Genomic DNA, 24354 nt, shown 5'->3' with positions numbered 1-24354 from the left:
TCTGTCTTCGATAGTTTTCCAGATTAGGCCTATTGTATTCAAGTCTGAGTTCTTTGGAAAGTAGACCACTGACTCTCAGAATGTGGCTTTGGATTCCCAGGGAACAGAAAGCAAGTGAGGGTTGGGAGCAAGGGTAGGGTATTCTTTTCTCTTGTGCAGTATACACCGGAAAGGCAGTGTATTGAGGACTCCAGGAATCATAGGACATCTGTGAAGACCCAAAAATGAGCAGCCCTGCTGGTATAAGGTGAATGTACAGTTCACCAGGGCGAAAGTGTTCTCCCAGTGGATCTAAAAAGCAGAGGCACTAATGAGGTATACAACAGACATAAATTAAGCAGGCATGAGAGGAAATTTATGAATAACATACATTATTCATGAATGTATGTGAGGCACCCTTGCAGACTCTCAGATAAAATTGAGTAATTATTTTTAAATCGACAAGTAACAATTGTTCATAGTCATAGTGATGTTTCAGTAAACGTAATGTATAGTAATCAGATCAGGGTAATTGGCATATCCATAATCTCAAACATTTATTATTTCTTTATGTTGGGAACACTCAATATCCACCTTCCAGATATTTGAAACTATATATCATCGTTAACTATAATCATCCCACAGTGGTATAGAACGTTGGAACTTATTCCTCCTATCTAGCTGTAATGTTGTATCCTTTAACAATTGTAAAGGTGTCGGTATGAATAAATACAATTTAGATTGCCAATTAGTCTTACAGGTTGGAAAGGAAAGGAAGAAAGTGTATTTACACTTGCGCATCACTTAATGATGGGCGTACATACTAAAAAATGTGTAATCACATCATTGTGCGAACATCATAAAGCATCCTTACACAAACCGAGATAGTAGAGCCTGCTGTGCACCTAAACTATACGGTGCTAAAAAATTTTAGCTAGAAAAATATTTTCTGTAAAAATATCCTCTTTAAAACATGTTTAAGTGACCACTTTTCAAACACAGTGCTAAAAAATGTTATACCTATATATCATATATTTCTTCTAGGCTACAAACCTGTACATAGCATGCTACGGTACTGAATACTGTAAACAATTATAACACAATGATAATAGCATTTCTGTATCTAAACATATAAAAGTTACAGTAAAAATACATTATTATTACCTTATAGGACCATCACCATACATGCAGTCCAACATTGACTGAACCATCTCTATGCCACGTATGACTCTACTTATCTATAAATGTGTCAAACTTTAAAAAGAACTCAACACTAGCAATACAATAGGTAATGTAATTGTAGGGTCATATTACTCTATGTTGCAGTTTGTTGAAAGCATCAATAAATAACATTTTTTATATCAGCATATTTTACTGAAACATTAAAAATAAAGAGCTTTTAATTACTTAGAGCCATACGATAAGAGAATAAAATGATTAAAGTGCAAATACCAGAAACGTGATTAAAGTGACAGACTAGGTTATTATACTGAGCCTCAGAGGTTGGATGTGCTATACGGAGGATAATAAGAAGTAAGAAAAAAACTCTAAAATGCTCCTCTGTACAAATAAATATTCAACACATTACCACAGGTTATCATTGAGTGCCCGTAGATCAGAAGAAATGACCTAAAGTATATTATCATTTCATTATCTTGAAAAATAAATTTAATTCACTATGTTTATAACAAATTAAAAAATACATATGAAAGCCAAGAAAGCTAATAATGCATGCTACAGTATCAATTTCTGAATTAAGAGGGTAATTAAGCCTAATACAGGGTTTTTTTAATAGGAAATGCATAAATGCTTTAAGCAGCTTCCAGATAACATCATGTTTATTCCATGGCCATGGAATAAAAATGCAATGCTTCATAGGATGCATTGTTATTCTATGTTGTACACATTCTGTACAGGATGAAATTGTATATTTAATATTTTAGTAGCATTCAGATTCTGGAAAATTAGAATTAATTCAACATATCTTGAGAAATATATAAAGAATTTAAACGGTCAGAAATAAGGAATTACTGACATTTTGAAATGTTGAAATTATATGCTAAATATCATATTCCTTAATTCAGTGGTGTGCCTCATACCATTCTAAATGAATACGAAATTTAAGTATTTAAAAATAAATTGGCATTATTCAAACTTTGAAATATATTTCTTTTCTGTGAATACTACATATTAAGAGAGAGGAATTGGTTATTTGTTCTGTCATAATAGAAATCCAAAATCTAAATTAATTTGAATAATTCCATATCTCTCCTCAGAAGGGCTTAGATCTTTATTTTAATAGTGACCCAACGTATTTTTGAATTTCATTAATATGTTCCAGACAGAGCTCATATGATAGTATTTTTGGAAGTTCTGAGAACTAGAAAAATATTTTATGTAAAAACATCCTCTTTAAAACATGTTTAAGTAACTACAAATATGGTGCTAAAAATTTTTATACCTATATATCAATTACAAGGTCATTAACATATTAATAGCTGCTGTTAATGAAAACTTATAAGCAATCCCACAGCTAGTTACTTCACATATACATTATATTTTATTCAATTTTTTTTAAACAAAATTACAAGGAAGGTTTTATCTCATTTGCAAGTAGGAATACTGAATATGTGATCGTCTAAATGACCCTTCCAATATGTAGAAATAGGAAATAATTCTTATTAAATTATCATTTATTTCTAATCATTATAATTATTTATAAATAATTAGAAATAAGATTTTCTTACTCCAAAATTGTGCTCTCAAACACTAACTTATTTATATATAAAATAAAATTAGATAGAAAAAGACATACTAAATATACCAAAACCAACAAAAGTCTATTACTTTCAGGAAGTAGATAGTTTTTAAAAATCAAATATGTAAGGAAAGCGAATGAAGAATAGCTTTCATTATCTAGTTGAAGAAGGCCTTCTGGCTTCATCAAAAACTTTGTCTTTCTTTTTCCCAATCTTGTATCTTCCAGAAGCAAAATTATATTCTACACCTTGCAAATAGTGCCCAGCATAGAGTGTGTTTGATAAATATTAGTTAAATAAGTAAGTGGTGAATGCAACTTTTAGTTAGCAGTTTGAATGACAAGAACAATCATTTGGAGTGCAGGTACAGGTACAAGTTTGTGGATAGATACAACTTCCAAAGAATGGGAGTAAAGACACAAATAATATGTGAAAACATTTCACAAGCCTATATTAACATCTCAATGTTTTTAGACCTTAGCCATTTAACTTTTGTTAATAAAGTATCTTTTTTTGAGCAAATGAGAGAATACAGAAATCAGTGCAAAAGAATTCCATTGTTTCAGTCTTTCCTTAATCTGAATTTTCTTCAAAATGGTGGAACAAAGAAACCTCCTTTTCTATATGTGTCCTGGACTCTTGACTTCTCAGTGTCTTATCACAGGCAAAGTGAGAATTCTCTGCAGTTAATATAAAATATGTGAAACTATGGGGATTCTCTTTTTTTTTTCTAACATAGAGATACTCGAGCTTGTAGTTTAGAAGGGGCAGCAGATACCCCATTTATTCCAAAAGTTAGATAAAGGCTGAGAGAGTGAGATCCTGAGGCCAGATGAATTATGCATTTAATCTAGCATAATTTCAGAAGAATTGACTTTGAACGATGTCAGTCAATCTGAAGAAAGGATAAAATGCTTCTTACTTTTTTTCTCTTTCAGAATCAGATGCTCCTTGAAGACTGTGTTTATATTTGACATGCTTTGAAGCCACTTATGTAAGTGTGTGTGTGTAACTATATTAAGATACTCCTTTGTTTTGGCAGGGAGGTTTGGTGATTATCTCAAAAATGGGAAATATAAAAAGAAAGAAAAATGTAGTTATGATGGTCCTACCACCAAACCTAAAGCTTATTAAACCTATAAAATAATGTGATTAATAAATATGTCATACATTAAATAAAAACTGCTATGTCTGTTATACTAGTCCTGTGTAATCTAAAATCTCTAAATCCTGGATTCTATAAAAGTAGTCAAGGGGAACTTTACATTAAAAATATATATTTGAATACAAAATTTATCAGTGATAAAATTACAATGACCAAAAAAGATTCACATTCTTTTTCTTCTATCTAAAAGTATAGTAGATATAAAATTTTGAGAAATTAAATTGGCCACACAAATTAAACATAGAAAAATACTTTCTGGTCAAACAGATCTGAATCTGAATCTTAGTTTTATCCCTGGCTTACTGTGTTTCTTGAGGGCCAATGTCTATGTCTGTCTGATCCTTGGCTTTCTCATATGTAAAATATAAATCAATAGTACCTATTTTAAATATATGTTGTGAAAATTAAATAACAATGCTTAGTCCACTTCCCTGTAGTTTTAACAATTACAGCTAGTTCTTAGTTAATAAATGTCTTCTATTTGTCATAAAATAATAGGAAACATTTAATCAACCCTTATTAAAATATTACTTAGTTTTGATTATCTCATTCCCCAAAATGTGCAAAAAATCAAAGTGTGCTTTTGAACCTAGAAAATAAAAAGGAAAGTCTGTTATTTTACACAATTGCTGCTCTTTATATGAGGAGGAGAAGAAGAAAGCTTTAAAACTTGTTCTAGATATCTAATGTTAATGAAAAAGGAAAGCTTATACATTTTACCAAAAGAAATCACAGCAATATATGAGAAAAATATCTTTACACTAAATCCCCAAGAATTACTTAAGAATTCTTTCCTAGAGGTAGCTTTCTGTTTAGTATGTTATCTATTTATATCTACCTTCCTGAAATTCACTGGTATATTCCAAGTAATTTGACAAGTCTCTTTTTTTTTTAGACAGAGTTTTGCTCTGTAACTCAGGCTGGAGTGCAGTGGAACATTCTCGGCTCACTGCAACCTCCACCTCCCAAGTTTAAGTGATTCTCCTGCCTCAGCCTCCCGAGTAGCTAGGATTACAGTCTCCTGCCACCACCCCTGGCTAATTTTTGTATTTTTAGTAGTGACAGGGGTTTCACCATACTGGCCAGGCTGGTCTCCAACTCCTGACCTCAGGTAATCCACCCACCTCAGCCTGCCGAAGTGCTGGGATTACAGGCATTAGCCACTGTGCCTGGCTACTGACAAGTCTCTTCTAATATGAGGAGTAAGGGGAGATCTGATTAGTTGACTAATTTTCTGACACTGAGTCTAAAATATTTATAAATTACATTATTAGCATTCCTGAATATTTTTCATGGTGGTCTTGTCAGATGGTGTGTGTGTGTGTGTATTAATACTATCTATCCATATGTATAAAAAATATAAATAAATATAGTTTATATATATATAAATAACGTCATATAATTTGTATTCTCTCAGAGAGAGAGAGAGAGAGAGAGAGAGAGAGAGAGAGAGACCGTACGGTTATATAAGATTAGTTTCTTTTATTCCATTAGGCAAAGGAGATATGTACTACTTAGAGATTTGATTTTCTCTTCAATTGCTAAATTTTATCCATAGGAAAAAAAAAACCAGTCTAACAGGACAATATGAAACCATTTATAGGACACAGATCATCTACTTTCAAATATGTATTAATGTCTGAGATTCAAAAGATGCAAAGAGTAACACCATTGAGAGAAAATTATAATAATTAAGACAAACTGCTCACAACTGAACATCGGAATGCATTTTGCTTTATAATTCAGCTGCTTTGATCAATGTAGTAAAAGATACTAAAAATTTAGAACTCAGTTAGGTTATCTAATATCAATGTCTCTTGACTGAGAAAAAATGGTATTAACCAGGAATTTAATTTCTATGTTGTATTGCTTGATCAAACATATAGTTAAGTACTAGGTAATTCTTAGCTACATGAAGAAGTGGTAGAAAACACAAATCAATTGATTAATTCACCTAAGTTAATAAAAATTATCAATCAGTTATTCTCAATACATTCACTCAGTAAACAAAACATTATGGTTTCTACAATAAAAGTTGAAAAAGAATTTAGTAATCAGAGCTCAGTTTTTATTTTAATGTCCCTTCAATTAAAATGGGGAAAAGCACTTTTAAAAGATCATTGTCCATCTAAGGAATAACATTGCACTATTATATATCAATGGCACCTTTCAGAACACCAAAAATATTCTCTATCAGAGTTATGTACTTCATTGTATATTATTATGATACATTATTCCATCGAATATTTATTTAAAATGCCTATATGTAGGGTAATCTTAAAAACAAATACCTCCTATTAGAGAAATTGTAGGGGTAAGTTACCTACCATAATTTGTTTGTCAGGCACAGTGCTATGTAAGTTCTGCTTTTAAATAACACATAGCTATTTAAGCATCATGGAAATGTTATGAGGAAAGTATTTCTTATTTTTTTAAATCTTTCATGATGAGTCCAAAGTTTTAAAAGGAGATGTTAGGACCCAGATCTAAGCCCGGGGCATTTTTCACTACACACGTTGCATTTAGTTAAACAACTCACTAAAGCAACTGGAAGCTTAAAAACTCTGAAGATGGTAAAAATGTTATGGACTTTGGCAACAGAAATTCAGCAATAACATTCAAGAAGAACAATTCTAAAGAGAAGGGAAATGGAAAATGTGATCGTATATTGACTGGATTGTGAAGTTAGAGAGAACTACAATCCTGAAAAGCAGATCTTTCAGAATATGAAAAGGACTGTTTCTATTCATAGCCTGGGCTCTTGCTCAGTATAGGCAAACTATGGTAGTGTGGTGGGGGTGCAGGGTTTATATGAATATAATAAAATATTACCTTTTAATCTATCCAGGCAATTATCTCTATTCCTCATTTCTTGTCCATAGCTATGGCTTGTGCCATCCAAATAATTTAAGTTTTATTCTTCTAAAAGATAATTTTATCTTTTATCAGCTATTGATATTTCTCATGTACACATTTCCATTATTTTATAAAATTACATTTGTATTCCATTGAAGCAATTTTAATATAGTGGGAAAAAACTGAAGCTTTTGAATGAGATAGTTTGCTTTAGGATCGCTGTTTTAGCTGAAATATCTTCAAAAACTCTGTTGCTAGATAATTTCCAATCGATAGCATATGTGTTAGGAAATTCATAATATAATTTATTCATCTCAAATGTATTGAACTACATACTCATTAAATTTTTACAAGGATATGTCTATTAAAAAAAGGAACAATGACTATTCAGACTCATAAAAAACCTACCACATAATTTACTAAACTGTTTTCTTCATTCAATACCTAAATTCTGAGTAATGCTATGTGTAGATGTCCTAATAAGTATTAATAACTTACACAAGTAAAACATAAAATAATATTATCTGATTTTAAGAAGACATGAATATTGTTATAGACGGTTTTACTTTTGTGTCATCTAAAATAATTACATGTTCCTTAAATATACATTGAAACTAATTATAAACTTACTAAGATACTTTTAAAAATAACATTTTTCTTGTATAATGCATCTTCAGTTTTCAATAGTTTTCTTTTCAAACTAAGGAAGTTCTAACATTTAACAATACTTATGCTTTGAAAACATTAAGAGAATTGTTTTTCTTTAAATAACTAATAGCCTTCTTCAATGAAAATCACATGAAGAGAAGGAAATACTTGGAGAAAACCTTAAACCTCACTCACATGGAATTCCCAGGGATAATCACTCAGGATATTTAGAACAACAAAAAGTAAATTTCTATGATAACAAAATCTGATTTGATTGACTTTGGAGGGAATTTGACATCTTTTATCATAAAACTTTAGCAACACTGTCAAGATAAATCTTTTATAACTTCTGTGAAGTATTATTATATGTGAATCTCAGAAGCATTTTAATTTGTTTTTTAATACCTTGTTGCTTTCGTGGATCATAAATCTGAAGCCCAAATAGGGGTGGTCTTTCATGCCTCAGCAATGTCACCTCACTCGTTATCAAATCTAGTTGAAAAATGGAACCATTCATATAATCAGTCCAGAACACATAATTTCCATGATGCGACAGTCCGAAAGGGTGGTTCAACTCTCTCCCACTGTAAACAATCTGTAAAATATAAACACATTGTGAAAAATCAGAACTGACCTTTAGAAACATAACTAGATATTTAGAGAAAGTGATATTCAATAAGTATAACAGATAATAATCTAATATCTTAACTCATTTTCTCTGATAGATTTAAAAAATGGATTTCACAATGTGAGCATATTTTTTGTTTTAGGGCATGCTATTTGAAGGAAACCATCTATTTTATCTAAACCATTTATTATTTATTATTAAACCATCTATTTTATCACTGTAAATTCTTTCATCTATGGCACGAAAAATACGGTTAAGAATGCAAATACTAAAATGAATTTTCCCTACTCTCATTCCTGTTCCTTTTGCTTATGATATTTCAGTATCATATCCTGGGATAGAAATCAGTCTGAATAATCATGTGTATTACAATATTGCTCTTCCAATAACCAACAAATAGAACATGTTCAAACAGCATTGGGAGTCAAAAGGATCCTCCTACTTTAATTGAGCCAATGCAAATTGAAGAAATCTTGGATCTGGCAGAAAAGATGGTAAAGATTTTAATTTAAACACAGACACATTTATTATTAGTAAATAGATAAAAACTCACTGGCAAATTAAATTCTGATTATGTTAATATATTCATTTACATTCTAGTTATATTGTTTTGTTGTTCCTTAAATGGAGGAATCATGTGATAAAAGTTTAAGTCCAGTTTCACATGTAGGATTGTAGAAGGGGAATAAATTATACCTCAATAATGATAATACTTTTTCACCTTTCACCATAAATAAAAACATACTGAATACAAGATGAAAAAGATTTTGTATTCACTTCATTTAATATTAGAGAATTGAGAAAATTATCTAAATAATTTAGGGTCATAAATTTAAATTTTCCTCCTTTTAACTGAATTCTTCTTACCAAATTATCATACATTGAATAATTGACATGGTTTCTTAATTTTTTTCTCACATTTATGTAGGCCAAAATGTGCTGGCCATGAAAGTATTATGTTTATTGTTTACATACCAACATCTTCTAAGGAAGCATAAAGATTTATCTAGCACCTGTTAAGTGTGTGACATTAGGTTCAATGCCAACCAATTGTACTTATTTGGAGAAAATATTTACAGTATTGTTAGCATCAATCAACAACAGAACAGTCTTAACTGATTAGTGTAGTATTTCTTTCTAAAACAGAATCCATAATGAGTAGGCTTAGCCAAATGTGCAGGTTTTCTTTCCAAAAAGAAAAGAAATGTAACTTAAAGGAAGCATTTTGGTCATTTCTAACATTCCCTTTTTCTATTATTCGACTCACAGTTAAAGTCAGTTATTGGTGTTATTTGTAATTAGGTTACTAAAACATGAAATGTAGAGGTTTTGTTTTGTCAACTATGCCTCTGTCTCACAGCCAACTGCATCATCCTCAATTTTACCTAAGAATTTCAAAATCATTTTGCAGTTACTCTAGCAAAAAAAGCAAGAGGAAGCTGATACCTCTTCATACCAATAAGCTGGAAGTTCAGCTCATTCCTACTATGTGCTTAAGTTTCAATGTCACCAAGTTACTTACTCAACTAAATACAATGTAATTACTTCCTCGTAATATATAATGTTACACTTCAGCTCAAAATATTGAACATATTTTAATAGAGTGGGGTTGCTTGGTTATAGAAAACTCATCAATAATGTAGAAAAACTGCATTTTAAAACAGCTCTGATATCCTGAGAGCTGCTTTTAAAAATCCCACAAATCCTGGCATACCACAGTGAGCTGGGCCTGGTCTCCCAGAGGCAAGTGCCAGCTGCACTACTTAATGCTCAGCCTGCTTCAGCCACCCCATGGAGACTATTGGCAGCCACCTCAGAGGAGTAAAAATAAACTTGAAAGTATTTTTAACACAACACAACAAGGCTCTGTGAAAAAAGGAAGCCTGTGGGTTAAAAACAGCAGCATTTGTCTTTTACCTTCCTGTGAGTTCCATTCAAAAACACTTTTTCAATATGATCGTAATAGGCATCACACCAGTATAATGTGTTGGTGTGAAAGTCCAGAGTTAAACCGTTTGGCCACAGCATCTTTGAAGTCACAAAAATCTGCCGATTGAATCCATCCATCCAGGCCTTCTCAATCCTTCCCACGCTGTCATCTATTTCATCTTCCTCCCAGTCTGTCCAATACATCCAACTAAGACATTAAAAAAACAACAAAAATGCATACATGTTATTACAACCAGCCACAGTAGAGACACTTCCTCAGATTTGGCAGTTCCATAAATTCTAGTTTCATTCTGATTTGTCCTCCTATCTAAGTGCTTATCTGTCAAAGAGGGGGCAGCTGTGAAGTTTTAAGGAAAGCAAAGATTTGTTTGGTAGAACTGTGCATTTACACTTATTACAGAAAAGCCAACTACCACCACTATCGCACTTACTGGCTTCATGCATTAATGAACCTGACAGTAAGTGCCAAATATCTATTTTTGGGGGCTGTTGATACCAAGTATAGGAAATGATTTTCTGGATCATTACTATTTTAAATGTTGTCCACTTCAAAAAGTATATAATCAATGATGTGATTAAAAAGCAGATTGACTGACCTGAGAACCCATGGCACAGTTAATGATCTACTCCAGACTTTATTTAATCTCAGATGAATTATGATTCTTTAAGACAGGTAATTGGACTGACTTTGTTCTAAAGGGCACTGTCATACTGAGTTTGTTTGGCTAGGTCTAATTTGTCTTCCTCATGCAAATCATCTATGTTTTATTGCTGCTTATTATTACCCCAAAATCTACCGAAGATGATTTAGCTGCACGTAAGTTTAGTCATAGCAAGTTGACTGACCTTGAGATTTTGAGCTTTAATTTCTATCTCAAACAAAAGCATCTGCCTTTAAAAACAAATCTTTTGTAAAGCTCTAACAGTAGGAGAGGGGGCCTTGAACTAATGTTCCATTTGCCTCATGAATGAGGTTAAAACCCACCACATGTGTTGTTTTAGGGTCATGTGAAAGTTCCTGAGTTTATTAATTAAAGTGTAGGTTTAATCCAGTCATCTCATATACAACTTTATAAAGTCTCAAATCTTTTCTAAGCTGCTGACCCTTGAAATACCCTTATTAGATCCCCTGCCTCCCCCATTTTGTAGACCCTAAGAATTTCTAAGTGCATTTGGAAAAAGTCTGTCACCATAATGAAAAATCCTACTGTGATCTAAGCTGGCAGACTTGGGAAAACTGAGGATGAACACACTACCCATTATTTCATACCAATTAAGCTCTTTTTAAATTCTCTTAACGGTTTCCAATTATGTTGATATGCCCTTTTTAGACCCAAGGAATTATATTGAGACTGTTGAATTGTATTAATCCTAGAAATAAACATGAAAATATTTCTATCTTGTATCTTGTAATTCCTTAAAGTGATTTTTTAATTGGGACAACTTAGTAACAAAAAGGATAGTCATTCTATTTGCTGTAATTCTATGTTAGTTAGGTATAACTACTTGACATCAGCTATATAAATTAACTATATAAAAGTGAAATATGCAATCTTTTCATCTCTATTGATATTTTCTTGAAATTTTCTTATATACAGTTAATCAATACGGTTTTATTTTTGTTCATTTATAACATTAATATTGCAGTTATCTTACCCTATAGCTTCTCCTTTTGATCATGGCAACATATTTTTTTTTCTGTGACTCAAATCACACATACATGTGCCTGTGTATACAGAAACACACACACGCACACACGAGACAGAGATAAATCTGGATATTCTAAATATACTGCATATTTTACTATTTGAGAAAAGGAATTGTTCGCCAACTGATCCAGCACCTAAAATTATTTTCATTTAAACAAAATATAAGAAAGTTATTTTTCTAAGTAATGCCAATCTGAGAGAGCTTACATATATATATATGTATATATGTATATGCACACACACACATATATATATGCTTAAATGTATATTGTGGGCCAGCCACCATGGCTCATGCCTGTAATCCCAGCACTTTGGGAGGCTGAGGCAAGCGAATTGCTTGAGCCCAGGAGTTTGAGACCAGCCTGAGCAACATGGCAAAACCCCATCTCTACAAAAAAAATACAAAAAGTAGCCAGGCACGGTGGCCTGTGCCTGTAATTCCAGCTAGTCTCAAAGCTGAGGTGGGAGAATCGATCACTTGAGTACAGGCTATCGAGGCTGTCGTGAGCCAAGATCATACCACTGCACTCCAGCCTGGGTAACAGAGTAAGATCCTGTCTAAAATATATATATATATATATATATATATATATATATATATATATATATATATATATAATGAAAGCTTTACAATCAACACCAGTACCAAACAATGAGAATTCTTAAACACATAGAATAGAAATATAACCTATTAAATAAGCAGGAACTAATACAAGTATTTTTTCTAGGTGGGACTCCGTGTATTCTTCACATAAAACATAGGTTAATCTGGCCTTCTGCTAATATAGCAAGAAAAATTCTACCTTTTATTTCAAGGCCTGTTTGAATGTAATTATCTAATGAAGTCTATCCCCAGCCTTTCTGGAGATGAGTCAAAATAAGCTCTTTCCTCTGTTTCTTAGTAACACTGTCTAGTTTTAAATAATATTTATTGCACTTATTCCTTGTATATAGGGACAGTTGGTAGGAAGACATGACAGGGATGCAGATATTGTCTCAATGAAAAAAATATTCTATTAATCAGAATTGCCTTCAAAGAGCTTGAACTATGTAGATGCTATAGGTTTCTAACATAATCTGGATACCTACAAACTTGGGAGACGTTGAAGAGGATTTCTAAATTTGATGAGAGAGATGGAACTAGTGGGCTCTGAATTTTCTTCTAAATTATATGTTTCTATGAATTCCACATTTATATCATCTCTTGGGCACAACAAAGTCTCTTTAGCTCTATCAGAAAACATTTTCTCTAACAATAGTGAGAAAGAAGATGCTGTTTTAAGACAGATTTGAAATTTCTTTCTTCAGATAGATTTGGACAGTGTGGAATAAATACTCTCTTCAAAAACTAAGGCTGGTTTACCAGATGATTATATAATCCAAACATAAAATCACCAAAATTACTTTATAATTATGCCCTATGAAACACTTACAATGAGTTCACTCACTGCCTAGGAACCCTGGTTGTATTTGGAGCTACTCTTAACACAAACAATTCTAGGAACCGCAATTTGGTAATCTCAGTTTATACGGGATTCACATGCCTCCTATACAATACGTATTTTTTGTATGTGTGCAGTAAAGTGTAAAGAAAATCTATTTTTTGATGTCTTGAAACAATAATATGTAAGCCATGGAAGGAAAAACACTCCAAAAAACTATACATGTAAAACATTCAATAAAATAACATTTTTAAGTTATAAAATACTATGAAAATTTCCATCTTCTTTGATATTTCTATAAGTACATTTTTGCATTCAGGTAATAGCGCTGATTAAAAATCAAAAGAAAACATATTACCAAGAATTGGACAAAATATTTCATTCTAAAACAAGTAATACATACTATAAAATGATGTCCCTATATGGAAATTACGGTGGTATCTAAAATTATGTGGTTGTCACCCTAGACTAATAAAAAGCAGTGAAGTTTAGTGGCTAAGAGTAAAGTCACAGAGACAGGCTTCCTGGGAATAAACGTAGACCCAGTCTTTTACTAATTGAATAGTGATTGGCAAGACAGTTATCATTTTCAACTTTATAAAGCAGGGATAAGAATAGCAACTAATTCAGAGGATTATTGTAAGGGTTACAAAATAGGGTCAGAGTAACCCATTTAATAAAACGTCTGACCTCTAGGAAATGTATAAAACTTTTGCTATTTTTTTGAATACACTAAATTTCAATAGCCTTTAAAATATAAAATGGATTGATTCTCTGGTTGAATTGGTTATTTATCTTGGTGTCAAGCTGCTTAAAGTACAGAATTATAGTGCTAATTTTGAATAAATCAAGTAATACATCTTTGTGCAGTAATCTAATTCAGGTCAATGTATTCTGACATGTTTCTTTAGTACATTCTCTAGTACAGAAAAACCCTTAAATGTGTAACTTTACCCACTAAGACCATTTGTGTGGAAATTCAGCTATACATATGGATTTAAATAAAACTATTATTAACTATGTAAGAAACAAATTTATCTATTATTTTTCTTATATAAAGCTAGTCAAATATTGCATACCCATTAACTGGATCCACCACAATTCCTCTGGGATGAGACATTTCACCCTCTAAAAGAGTCTTCCGACTCTGAGAAGCTTTTTCCAGCCTGGCCACATTAATGGTTTTCGTATGGCCATCATTGGTCCAGTAAAGATTATTTCCAATCCAGTCCACAGCAATGCCCTCTACATTATCCAGATCTATAAAAAAAGCAAAAACAAGAAAGAAATTACTTTTACAACTATAGTAAAATTAGTGTTCACTACTAATAGCTACCTAATACAAACTTTAGTTCAAAGAGGAAAGAACTCTGATCCATGAAATCTTTATGGTGTAATTTTTGCAAATGTCACTATTCTATAGGATATTTTTCAATTTTATTTTGAATGCCTTTTTATGTGAATAATAGGCCCTCTCTCAATTGTACACAGTGTTAACAAATTAATCATGGTCATTAACTCAGATTTAATTGAACCTCAATTTATTGTAATTCAGTGATCTGCAGAAAAATGGGAACATATAAGTGATAGGAGTGAAAAAGCTTGAATAGAAGTGACAAATTCAGCAATATAGACGGTTCTGAAGAAAAATCTACTAGTACTGTGTCAGCATGTTCAAACTTGTAATATGTAATCTGAGTAATCGAAATAATATGAATGTCCTCTTGCCCAAGGATGAACAGTTTCAGCAGGGGCACAAGTATGAAAGCCCAGGACAGGCTTTCATCCCAGAACTGCATCAACAGTCAATCTCAAGGAATCGCCAAAATACTTCTCTTTGTTTTAGACTTACCTTGCAAAGAATCCTATTACAGGATTATATGAGATACAGGCAATGATAATTCAAATGTAATAGACAAATAATAATCCTTGGAGTTCACCTAATTCAAACCCTTTATTTTATAAAGGGGGGGGGGTAACTAAAACTTCAAAGTGAAGGCAGTTACTTATGGTCTATTATCATTCACGAAGCAGTAGCAATTGGATAAATATCCAAGCCTTATGACCCACAGTGTGGAAACCCTCAAAACTGCATGGTTCCTAGGGTGAGTTTCTGTAGCATCCTGTCTTCATCCACACTTCAGCCTACAACATTACAACTACGATTCCATTCTTCTGTTGCATGAAAAATTGCTGTGAACTCCTTCTTTTCTCTCAAAACCAAGGTAGAGTACATAGACTTCCTCTTTTCCTTTTTGGCATGAGTTACAGGACCAGAATTTACTGGACAAAAGCAATAGGTCGTATATATTAGAGAGGGAGCTGTGTATTCACACACTACACGGAAATCTATATCACATTTCCCCGTATGCAGACACAATGGATATTTACTATTATCATGTTGTTTAATCATGGTCTTTCTGGCTCAGGAAAAACAGTAAAATTTTCCCTTGTAACCCTTGTTGCTAATCAACATGTGTTGTGATTCAGAATGACTGATACAAAATGTGATCTGATCTAACTGAAAATTCCATTACAGTGAATCAGACATGTTCCCAATTTCGCTAAGCTATCTGCTTCATTACCATCCAATATGAGTAATTTTCATAGGTTAATTGTGCCTATGCTTAGAAAAAGAAGTTTAATTTTGCCTTTACTTATTGACACTTAATTTTCCTGAGCACTTTCCTATTCTGGTATAATGGAATGAGAGTAGTTATTTACCCTTTTCTATGTATTATAGTCTATAGCTGATTTTTGTTAGTTGGTTTTCAAAAATTGAATTACATGTGAAATCTGCCCCAGCACAAAAAGTCTTCATGCGGGATAACCCTCTTATTTTTGAAACTTTTCCTTTTAACATATGACTTGAGACTTATTTTTTTCACATGAAGCAGTTACAATGCTGTATGGATGAAACTTTTGTTTCTGACACTTGGGTAAGCAAATTCAGTGACGCATCAGGAAAGTGAAGATTATCATAGCACCTATCTCATAGGATGATTACAAAGGGCAAGCTATTAATAGCTACTGCATGTAAACATTTAGCATATTTCCTGGAATACAGTAACTTCTCAGTTCATGTTAGTTTTTATTAATTTATCAGGATTAAAAAATATTTTATATCTCTTCTGTCTCTTTTCTTTAAGGGTACTACTTGATAGGATTGTATCTTTTGTTTTTCACCTTTAAAATGCTTTTTCTATAATATTTTCTTGCATTTTTACCAGTGACTAACTTTAACTAAAAATAGTATATAAATAAATATATGTGATATTCTTAATGGTTGGCATAATATATAATGATTATTATTATTCCTGTAATAATATCATTATAATTTCTGTATAATCTTTCCTTAGGCTAGGTATCTAGTCTATTAAGATAGTAATAAAGGAATTAGCCTAGATTATTTTTTAAGGTTGTTTTCTGTTTGTGCTTTGATTTTTTTTTTCTGTTATAGGGAGAATGATAATGAATAAAAATTTAAAAATAAGAAAATGTATAAAAAGATCTATGAGCAAATTGGGAATCTTTTTAGGTTATCTTTAATGGGGCAGGGAGGAATTTCTCTCTTGCAGAACACAGCTTGAACAATCAATAAATTCCTTTCTCCACAAATATACATTGATAAGGGAAGCATTCTGCTTCCACATTATTTGGTCTCTGCTTTAAATTAACTTATAAATTAGATGGAACAGTTAGACACATAGAACATCAGTCTTATGTACGTTTGATATTTTATTCAAAGGGGTCTGGTTGGGTCCTGCCTGAGACTGACTAATAATGACTCTATGAACAAAAGCCCTTTAAACAGATCAGGGACACATGAAGGTTGTGGCATTCAAAGGCCAAACAAACATCAGTGACTACAGAGAGTCTAATTATTAGCTTGAGGAAACACATGATATTAAAATGCAAGGAAGATGTTTGATAAAGAAAAACTTGGTAGAGTAGATTTCTTTGTATACTTTGGGATAGAGTTCAAGTATTCTACATTATAAAATTCATATTTTCTACTATTTATTATTATTATTGCATAACTAATAGCAAACAAGAGCATGGCTATTTTAAACATCTGGTCAAAATCTCCCTTAGCTTTCACCAAATACCCATTTTCATGCATCAATAGGCAAGGAGTTAACATGTTTGTACTTCTTAAGAAAAAAAAATTCCAGTAGATAATTATTTCTTGTAAACTTTGTTTAGATTAATATTATGTCTGTATTTTTCATGCTAAGTGAAGATATTGCACATTTACTCATACTCAGAAAATAAACAGCCTTTTCTTGCATTCTGAAAACTTAATATTATTTTTCTCAAATTATTATAATTTCTACAACATGTTATCTTTGTTCTAGTAATTTCAAAATAACTTATATGAATGGAGTAATATATAAATAGTGCATTAAACACCCACACACTCACATATCTCATTCAAATTTAGGATTAATAATGAAGTGCGTGGTTTACTTAAGTGAAAAATTCCTGATGTTAACAATATTACTTCCTATAAGAGACACCTACCACTAAGGAAATGAGGATAAATAACATATAATAAAATTTATGTAAATTTTAAAAGAATAATGATGTGGATTTAAAAGGAATAAATAGGACTGTTCTTCAAATGAATGTAATACTTTGGACTAGACCAAATAAACATTTTTAAAGAGAGTGGTTTTGGGAGAAAAACATATTTCTAAAATGAAAACTTCATTACAGGTCTGATTTTAAGATATTATACATTCATGGAACAGAAGACTAAAGTTTTATATACTTAAAATATAATTGCCTCTTTTTAAAATGGGTCCATGATTTTTAAAAGAAAGGATGTGAGCAGTGGCCTTATTTTTATTATGGCACATGAGCTGGACCTCCAGAAATGATCCATAGATCTTGATGCTTTACAACAGAATTTGATGCATATAATAAGAAACTGACTAAAAATTATACCCAAAAATGGCCATTATAAAATCATAGTTTCTACATTTTTCTACCTTATACAAGTTTATCCAGTGTTATCTATCCTTAGCATGAACATTATTTTTCTGAGTTGGAACGGAAGTGTCTACGTGAGTACAGAGTATGGTAAAGTGCTTTAAATAATTAAGTCTGCATCATGCATGTAGACATGCCTAAGGCCAGCGATGCCTTACCTCACCCTAGAGTCAGCACTTGGACAACTTTCCTGTCTCCTATTCTTGTAGTTCAATTAATACATATTCTCTTTGTACATTTCAATATGGCCTGAGGCCATAAATAGCTCATATGTGTCTGACATGAGGGAATGACATTGATTTAATTAATAGTGTAGCAGTAAAATTTGCTTGCTGAATAAGCTGTCTCATGGGGTTTCAAGGGTCTCTGGTCACAGACTAAAGATACCACCTGTCCCTAATGGCCAGCTGAGGCTGATATTTCTCAACCTCATTTTCATTCCAGATTTCTCCTTAGCTGTTAGGTCAAGGAGGGTGAATACACAAGCCATTCTCACTCAGAACAAAATACCTTGATGTTGTATTCAAAGAGATATGTAAAGTGCATATAAGGGTCTTATTTTCCAGAATAAACAGAATATATTAAAACATAGTGGTTTCCTTCCATTATCCAATGCAAACTGTCACTCTGAATGGGTCAGGGGATACAGATCATCACTCTATGACATTCAGTTATTTTATCTTTGATACAATGAAGACATGGACAAGTAAAGATAGTGTCATAGTATGCATCATAGTTACCAATAATCTAAAATGATGAATAAAATGAAAGATCAAGAATGGTTAAGGACTGAGATTTTTATCATACTTTCAAGCTTACAAGTTTGCCTGTTTTTGTTCCATGAATTCTGGTAGAAGACACAAGACTTGTGGATCAGATATAAAAAATTTTATTACTCATGGCACAACAAGCAGGATGGTCATCAGCAGATTGGTGTCAGTTCCCTTTACTTCAAAGTCTGCAGGAGCAACTGGGAGGGGTCCATATGGATGCTTTCATATACTGTGGGTGGCATTACAGGAGAAGAATTCTGAGTTTAGAAAATCCAAGCCTATTATAATGGGCAGTAAGAAGGCCTGCTGTTTTCACTGGCAAGTGACTGTCTCTTTCTCTCAATACTCTTTGCTATACAAGCATATTTGAAAAGATACTTCTGAAGAAAAAACAGTAAGTGTCTTACTTTGAGACATGCAGAAATGTGAGAGATCCATGGAGAAATGTCTCACAATAAAAGGTCCTGAAAAGTCATAATCTGGTAGTCACTAATATATGCAGATAGATAGAGCAAACAAATTGGTGAGTGTGTATGAGCACAAATAATAATGTCTGCATGCCAGGCTATTACTCTTATGGGAATTCTGCACTGATTTACACAACCACACCTAAAGCAATAAATGCAGATAGATAGAGCAAACAAATTGATGAGTGGATATGAACACAAATAATAATTTCTGGATTCCAAGCTATTGTTCTTATGGGAATTCTGCGTTGATTTACACAACCATATCTACAGCATATTGTGTAGCTAACTATGTGTGATGGTTAATTGTATGAGTCAATTTGGCTAGCCCATGGTACACAAATAATTGGTCATCAGTCTGGATGTTGCTGTAAAGGTATGTTTTAGATTATATGAACATCAGTAGAATTTGAGTAATAAGCAGGTTACTCTCTATAATGTGGGTTCGCCTCATCCAATCAGTTGAAGGCCTTAAGAATAGATTGGGATCCCCTGAGAAGGATGAAATTCTTCCTCCAGACTGTCTTTGAACTCAAGCAGCAACATCAGCTCTTTTTGGGTCTCCAGCCTGCTGATGTACTCTGCAAATTTTGGACTTTCCAGTTCCCATAATTGTGTGACCTAATTCCTTAATAAATCTCTTTTTCTCTGTCTCTCTCTATATACATTCTGTTTGTTCTGTTTCTCTAGAGAATCCTAACTAGTACACAATGACCATGCCTGTGATCTGAAAATGATTTTGCTGAATGGGCTGGGAAGAAGAAGGTCATTCTTCACATTCATCCTTTTCCGATAAAACACTGAAAAGTATATATTTCAGAGGACAAAATAGCTTTCAATTAAAGAAGCCCTAGAGATACGCAAGGGGCATATAGATCATTGTACAATATTCCACTAAAATTCTTCGGATAATATTAGAGTCTTCATTGTGAATGGGGAGAAAGTCATTTCCATTAACACCATTTTACTACCTAACTCTGCCTATCAAGAGAAAACAAAGCTAAAATTGCTTCCATTTTTGGAACACAATATATCACACCTATTCTCGAATATTCATTTTAGAACTGTGAAGTTTATAATTTATAAAAGTAAAACACTTTTGGTACCGATTTCATCAATAGTAAATTATTCAATCTCTTTCATATTATATGAAAAGTCTACTCTATTAGTAGTCACTTGGACAATTTAATTTCACAGAAGTTGACTTTTTATTAGCTATATTTTCTAATAGGTTTCCTGTTTTTGCACTTGGTCACTTAAACATTCAAAAAGTTGCATCAACTGATAATGTTTACTGAACTTTAAAAAAGACAAGGTATCACATACATGCTTAGAAATCATGTTTAGTGAAAAATACTGATCACTAAATTCCAAGTTGAGCTTAAAAGTTAGAGAATGTAAATCTTTATTGTATTTACAATTACCATGGCATAGAACAAATGTGTTATCTCATGTGACCATACTCCTGGAGATAACCAGCCTAAATCAACCAAAACTATACTTGTTTCAGATCCACATAAATACGCAGAGAAAAAGGCTAGACAAATGCATGTGTGGACTCTAGGTAAATGTGGTAAAGGAGGCCAAGTTCTTAATAATAATTTATCTAATAACATCTTTCCATAAATATCTAAGAAAACACACAGTCATAAACCTCCTGGGTACACAGGTACTCTTACAAAACTGAAACAGTACATTGGGGCAAAGTCATAATAAAATTAGGCAGCAGCCTTGTTGTGAATTCAGTATGCTAGGAATAAAAGAAGCTACAAAACCATAAAGTTTAACTTGTACATCTACAAATAATGAAACAAAGACCCAGAAAAGTAAGTTGACTCACAAGGACCTATGATTAGTTAGTAGTCACTATAGCAAGTCTTGAAATTTAACTCATGTTCTAATGTGCCTACCCTACTTTGTATTCAAATTTGACCTCCAGAATTGTAAAGAAAAAAATGATAAATAGAGGAAGGAGTTGAAGAAAGTTTAACCTAGGCAAAGTTTCCTTGGAAGAAGGAAAAGTGGGGCATGGAAGAAGGGAGGGGAATAAAGCTAGAATAAGGTTACTGCAGTAGAGGATGCTTTTGGTACAAACTTTCCAATCACAAAGACCGTACATAGTGAAAGTCTGCAAATTTTTTCAGATTTCTCCACTTTGATAACCTTTGGCAAATTGCCTACCCTTTGATACATGGCTTAAACTGGAACTTCAGCTTTTGCAAATGAAAATATGAATAATAATCAGTTCTCTTCATATTAGGATTAAAGGAGAGAATAATAAGCAGAACAATGCCTGGCACATAATCAAATTCTCAATAAATGATACCTCTCGTTTCTTACTAAAATACATCTAATGACTAACAATGTAGAGATTTAACAAATGTCCATACGAAGGGAAGTGAAATATTAAAAGAAAACATGAGGAAAACCTAGGGCACTGTTATAAGCTACATGAGAAGGACAAGACATAACTAACTCATTATGAAAAAATGGCTGATATTTGAATAAAGTCTTTGATTAACAATATTGCATCAACATTAATTTTTCTAATTTTGATAACTGCAGTGCAGTTTTGCCAGATGTTAGAAAAAGCTGTGTGAGGGCGCAACGGACTAAATGTTTCTGTCCTCCTAAACTTCACATGTTGAAATCCTCATTCTAATGTGAAAATATTTGGGGGTAATTAGTTAATGAGGGTGGTGCCCTCGTAAATGAAGTTAGTGCCCTTATAAGAAGAGACCAGAGAGCTCTCTAATCCTTTTTCCTTCATGTGAGGATACAGTGAGAAGTCATCATCAGTCTGCAACCTGGAAGAGGTCCCTCACCAGAACCTGACCATGCTCCCACCCTGATCTCAGACTTCTATGCTCCAGAATTGAGAGAAACAAATTTCTGTTGTGTATAAGTCACCCAGTCTATGGTACTTTTTTATGGAAGCCTGAATTAATTAAGACAGAGAAATATACAGAAATTCTCTGTACTATTTTGCAAATTCTTGACTAAAGTTACTTGAAAATTTATTTTTAAAAATATAATAAATTGCTTTGTAAATGCATTGTTTTTATATAATAGAAGATATCAAGGCTAGATGTAGCATTACCTGTAAAAATTAGTTTAAATGATATTAATAATATATTTTATAACAATTGTGGTATAATAAGATAAATACTTATGATTCCACAGTAAAAGTATAAGAGGTATTAGTGAATAACTTATTCATATAAGTATATAGTATAAAATTATTCAAGGTAGATATGTACCTCTTAAAGAAAAAGAATCTAAAGCTGTGCAAAAAAAAATGAGATGTTGATTCCGAAAGACTAGGAAAGTGTGTTAAGACGGGTGTATTATGTGTAATATAAAAATTGTAATCTAAAATTTTTTATTAAAACGTTACAGAAGTTTAAATAAATCAATAAAAATATGTAAGGTTTTACAAGATTCAACTGAAAATTCCTGAAAAATCATCCAAGGATGATTATTATAAGAGGAATTTCAGTAAAAACCAAAATGACTTTTCGAATGATCAAAAAATGATAAATTGATCTTAATTGTTTCTGATATTAGAACAAAAATCATCATTCTTTAATGACTCTTAGATCTTTTTAATCAGTTTAATTACTGTTTTTAAAGTAATGACAACTAAATTAAAGTACCCATTCATCCATCTAATGAATGTTTGCTCTATAGTTAATATGAGCCATGAACTGTTCTAGGCCCTAAGGATCTACCACTGAGCAAAACAAAGAAAATCTCTTACCTATTGAAGCTTACATTCTTGCAGCAAGGCAACAACCAAGTGAAACATACGCAGAATAATCACAAAAGAGAAAAAGGCAGGAAAGGGAAGAGAGCTGGGTTGGGTGTGGTGGCGGTAAGTAATTTTATTGGGCTGGCCAGAAGGGCTGACTGAGGAGGTGGTCTGCAGGCAAAGACGTCTAGGACTTACAGAAGAGAGGCATGGGGGCATCTGATGGAAGAACGTTCCAGACACAGAAACATGTGCAAAAGCCCTGAGTTGGGACCATGTCTAGGGTGTTCAGGGGATGAAAAGAGGATATTGGAGAAGAGTTACAGGGCTATTATAGGTTAAATAGCAGAAAAACAACTTAAATAGCATTTTCCCCCTGTGAACTTAAAAGTCATTGCGTGGAACCCTTATGAGGTGATCATACCTAAAATTTTCATGAACAGCAGTGATAAGGTGGTCCCTTACTGTGACTTGTACTTATTTTCAAGGGTTTATTTATAGGTATTGGTAGAGGCAGTCCCCTGTGGGCCTTGAGTGTCCCTGTACATTCTTGCTGAGTTTGCCAGATTGTAAGGCTTATTTCTCTTTTGATACTGAACAATTTATCTTGCTACTCACATAGGCAGCTAAGTAAGTCAAGGGGACCACAGGGTGACTGCTGTGTAACTGCTTGCTCCACAGGGGAGGCAAATTAGAGATCTTGCTGTTTGCATAATGCCGGCTGCTTTCTCAGAAAGTGCTGATCTCTAGGCCCTGGGATCCGCAGCTGTGGCACAATTCCCTGCTTGCTCAGCATTCATCCAGGCCTATCATGTCGCTCCCTGAGACTTGCGGGCAGGGTAACCAGTGCAACCATGCTGATACTCATGTGGTGAGCAATAAACTTCCTAAGTCTCAATGTCTCATTTTCTACTTTTGGCACCAATGCAGTGGCGGCAGGTTTATTCCCCACCATCCTTTATGATAGGGTTTCTCAGCTGTGGCATTACTGACATTTGGGAACTGAAGATCCTTTGTTGTGGAGAACTGTCCTGTGTATTGCACAATGTTTAGCAGCACATACCTCTAACTACTAGATTCCAGTAGCAACACCCTCTCCAGTTGAACCCAAAATAATTCTAGATAATATCAAATGTCCCATGGAAGACAAAATTATCCGTGTTCTATGAGGTTGGGCTTCTACCTTAAAAGTGAGTGATATTTCTCAGACTCTTTGGTTCATTTTGATTCCT

At 32.9% G+C, this 24354-nt stretch overlaps 1 protein-coding gene across 3 annotated transcripts in view; it reads right to left on the bottom strand.

The window, feature by feature from the left end:
- The window catches only part of LRP1B (LDL receptor related protein 1B), a 1910203-nt gene that overhangs the window by 774083 nt on the left and 1111766 nt on the right, over positions 1-24354 (bottom strand). For all 3 annotated transcript variants that reach the window (XM_034954060.3, XM_034954061.3, XM_003822825.6), the window contains exons 12-14: positions 14216-14396; positions 9953-10172; positions 7813-8002 (exon numbers count right to left, since the gene is read on the bottom strand). In XM_034954060.3, coding sequence (XP_034809951.2) covers positions 7813-8002; positions 9953-10172; positions 14216-14396 — 591 coding nt within the window. The remainder of the gene's footprint in view (positions 1-7812; positions 8003-9952; positions 10173-14215; positions 14397-24354) is intronic.

The sequence above is a fragment of the Pan paniscus genome, chromosome 13 (genome assembly GCF_029289425.2).
Source record: "Pan paniscus chromosome 13, NHGRI_mPanPan1-v2.0_pri, whole genome shotgun sequence".
NCBI classification, from domain to species: Eukaryota; Metazoa; Chordata; class Mammalia; order Primates; family Hominidae; genus Pan; species Pan paniscus.
Note: the sequence above shows the minus strand (reverse complement) of the source record. Positions and strands in the feature narration are given on the sequence as shown.